This window comes from Halyomorpha halys, unplaced genomic scaffold (assembly GCF_000696795.3).
Source record: "Halyomorpha halys isolate HHAL.00 unplaced genomic scaffold, Hhal_1.1 Scaffold410.1, whole genome shotgun sequence".
Taxonomy (NCBI): domain Eukaryota; kingdom Metazoa; phylum Arthropoda; class Insecta; order Hemiptera; family Pentatomidae; genus Halyomorpha; species Halyomorpha halys.
In genome coordinates this window covers 723,820-727,326 of record NW_027111460.1, presented here as the reverse complement: position 1 = coordinate 727,326, position 3,507 = coordinate 723,820, and the positions used below count along the sequence as shown (strand labels likewise).

General features: G+C 31.9%; 1 protein-coding gene across 1 annotated transcript in view; it reads left to right on the top strand.

Annotated features, from left to right (window-relative positions):
• Positions 1 to 452, top strand: part of LOC106682400 (uncharacterized) — a 26,361-nt gene extending 25,909 nt beyond the window's left edge. The window contains exon 6 of the mRNA XM_014423221.3: positions 18 to 452. Within this exon, the coding sequence (XP_014278707.1) occupies positions 18 to 435 (418 nt within the window). The 3' untranslated portion in view covers positions 436 to 452. The remainder of the gene's footprint in view (positions 1 to 17) is intronic.
• The last annotated feature ends 3,055 nt before the right edge of the window (positions 453 to 3,507 follow it).

Genomic DNA, 3,507 nt, shown 5'->3' with positions numbered 1-3,507 from the left:
ATTTTTTTTTTCTTCAGATTTTTGGACTTTCAATTAGTACACTATGGATCCCCTTGCATTGACTTGACTTATATGTTACACTTAGCAGTGGAACCCTCTGTTAGACGGAAAAACTACGATCTCATATTAAGGACATATCACAATGCTCTCGTGAACACCTTGGACAAGTATCGCTTCCAGGGAAAGAAACCCGACATCAATGAAATCAGAGATGGAATGGAAAAGCATTCTTTTTTTGGATTGGTTTTAACCCTCTCCTGGTATCCGAGCTTAATTAGATCAGAGAAGATGGAGGAAATTCATGATTTCGAAAAGATCGAAGCCAGTGGTGGGAAAGAAGGATATTCTGACGAGTACTGTTGTCCTGAATTGCTTGAGAATACTATAGGACCTGATATAAAAGAATTTGTGGATAGGTTTTGTAAGGATAGCTAATAAATAATGTAAATCAACTACTTGTGTACTAATTTCATAGCCTGATTCAAATTTCAATAATTATATATTGCTTATCCTTCATAGCTTACTTGTGTTCCATGAATAATAAGAACATTCAAGGCTGTTCCAATTTCTGAGAACTTGGTAAGAGTAACCAATTCTCATCCACATCCCCTACATCCACCTTCCTAATGTGTAAATATAAGAAATACAATATTACTTATGGGCATAAGTTAACCTTTAGAAGAAAAAAAAGTGTTGTTAAAGAACACTCTAGGAGACAAGTTGTATATAGTAGTGTAAGTTATACATATTATTCAATAGAGCTTGTATCTTCCCATTTATATAAATAACAAATATTTTACACTACTTTGTAAATTAATTGTTGTCGCCTTAGGTCCATTGCAATTAGGTTTGCTTAAAAACCATACGATATGTCGGTCGCTAACCACATTTAAGGTTTATTCAGTAAAATAACATAAAATATCGCAATTATTTTTATTTGATAAACCAAAAAGAAATAATATTTATGTAAAGTTCAACATATCATAAAACTAAATCATAACATAAAGAAAAATACGAATTTTACAATGGTAAAAACAGTACAACTATAAAAAATTAATGATATTATAATTTTCTGTTTTGAATTAATTTTATATAATAGTCAAATTGATTTTTACAACATAAAATATTAGTATATTTTATGTTGTAAAAATCAATTTTATATAATAGTCAAATAACCCAATGAAATTGAAAACATGTATATTCAAATTTAATAACAGAATGCCTTACGCCATACTTGGCAAGACGTCTGAAATTGGCCTTTTTGCGCTCGACGGCTGTGCTTTGCTGAGTATTGCAGAGGTAATGAACTAACAGGAGTTTTTGCATGATCGCATATACTTCGTTTTTTTTTTCTTTAATTAAACATAAGTGTTAGGCATAATTCGATTCTATTAATAATATTCTATTGTAAATAAAACTTACATAAAAAACTAATTTATAACTATATTATTAACCAATGAAAGGTGATACTTGTTTATGAAGAAAATTTTAGAATAGAGTTTAAAAAAAATGAAAAAGTCAATTATTTAATATAAAACAAAATAATGTCTATCCGTTGTTTAAAAACTATGCGCCTAATAGTACAAAGCTTCTCGATTACTTTAATCAAAATTATGTACAACTGCAAGTCAAAATTGATGAGTCTGCCAAGTATAGTTTGGGGGAATAACAAACTTTAAAAAAAGTAATAATTTTTCATTTGGAGCGCCATATCGTTAAAATCTAAGAATACATAATTTGAGGCGTGTAGTTTCAAAACCAGCTCCATCCAGAGAGAAGAAGAAGAGAAAGAAATTTATTCAATCATGCTGCCCAAATACATCGGATTGCTACATTACACAGCATACTGATCAATCCGTGATCGGACATATATAAATTACATTTTTTGATATGATACAATATAATAGAAAGATAACATTTTTTTTTTCCACAGTATTCTTTTACAATTAATATCAGTCTACAAACTAAATACAAGCTTTTCAATTTATTCCTTTTTTTTTTTCTTTCCCCTCCATTTTACAACCCTCATTTCATTTTATCAACAAATTCCCTTATATAACAAATATTAGAATATAAAAAAATAACAAAGTAGTAAATAAATAAAACAACAAATAAGATATGCGATGCATGCATGCCATCCCTCCTCTGGATAAATTCCTCCACTCATTAATTTCCATGCATGTGGTGGTGTATGGTTCCCAGGGAGTCAAGTATTATATTCTCTGTCAACCTAGCCATCGACCCCGAGCTCCTCCATGAAGCTCCTAGTTGTGCTGGGAATAGTTCCACGGGCTCCGAACCAGAGGCCTCTCACGTTGAAGTCTCGTTCTCCGAAGCCCTCACGGAACTTCTCCTTGAGGAAAGGGATACATTTATCGTAGATTTCCTTCTTTTCCCTATCTACCTTATTTGCCTGGTCAAGATTATTATTTTCATATCTCACAGTGGGATTCAGAATGATTGCCGACTTCCCCTTCTTAGGAAAAGCAACTATATCCGCATATCTTGCGGATATGCGGCAACTATATATGCCTAAAACTTATGTTTAATTAAAAAAAAAGTATGAGCTATCATCTCGCAAGAACCCCTGCTAGTTCATTACCTCTGCAATACTCAGCAAAGCTGTCAAGCTCAAAAAGCCGCTATTTCAGACGACTTTTCAAGTATGGGGCGTCACTCACTGATAGTACAAAAGCCGGGAAGAAAAAAATGCAGTTATCTCACCCCAATTTGTAATTACTTTAATGAAAATTATGTATTATTAATAGTCAGAACTGATGAGTCTGCTAAGTATAGGTAGGCGAAATAAAAAATGGAGACTGTTTCAAAACCTTTAAAAAAACATTAATTTGTCATTCGGAGCTCTATATCTTAAAAGCTATCAACAACAAAAGAAAATCTAAAAGAACATTATTTAAAGAAGAGTAAATTTGCCGAAATATTAGCTTTTTAAAAAGCAACATTTCATAAAATATGAGTAGTTATTTTGAGAAATCTCAGGATATCTCAGGAACTATGTGACGTACAGATGTTTATTAGCAATTAAATTAAACCTAGTTCTTCGTATGAATAGTTTTCATGATATTTGCTAAAATAAATTGATTTATAGTTGTTCGGAAAATAAGTTTGATTTATGAAAAACTTTATTTCAGAAACCATAGGACGTAAGTAGAGCTAGTGCTAAGTAGACATGGTGCATGAGGTTTTGAGCAAGTTGCTCGCTTGCCACCGACAGGTCGCAGCACTAACGCTGTTAGTTAGTTCAGATGGTGCTGCTATCTAGCGGACACCATTTGAACTAACAACACTAGTGCTGCGATTTGGTACCAAATCGAAGAACTAGCTCTTAACCTCAAATTTTTTTTTTTTTTTTTTTTTCTTACCTCCTAAATTTTATTAAAACTATTACAAATATATACAACTTAAAGCTAGGAATATATACTAAATACAATATATCTTTGTTTGCCTTACGGCATTATAAGAAGTACAGGCTTGGTCCGCTGAAGG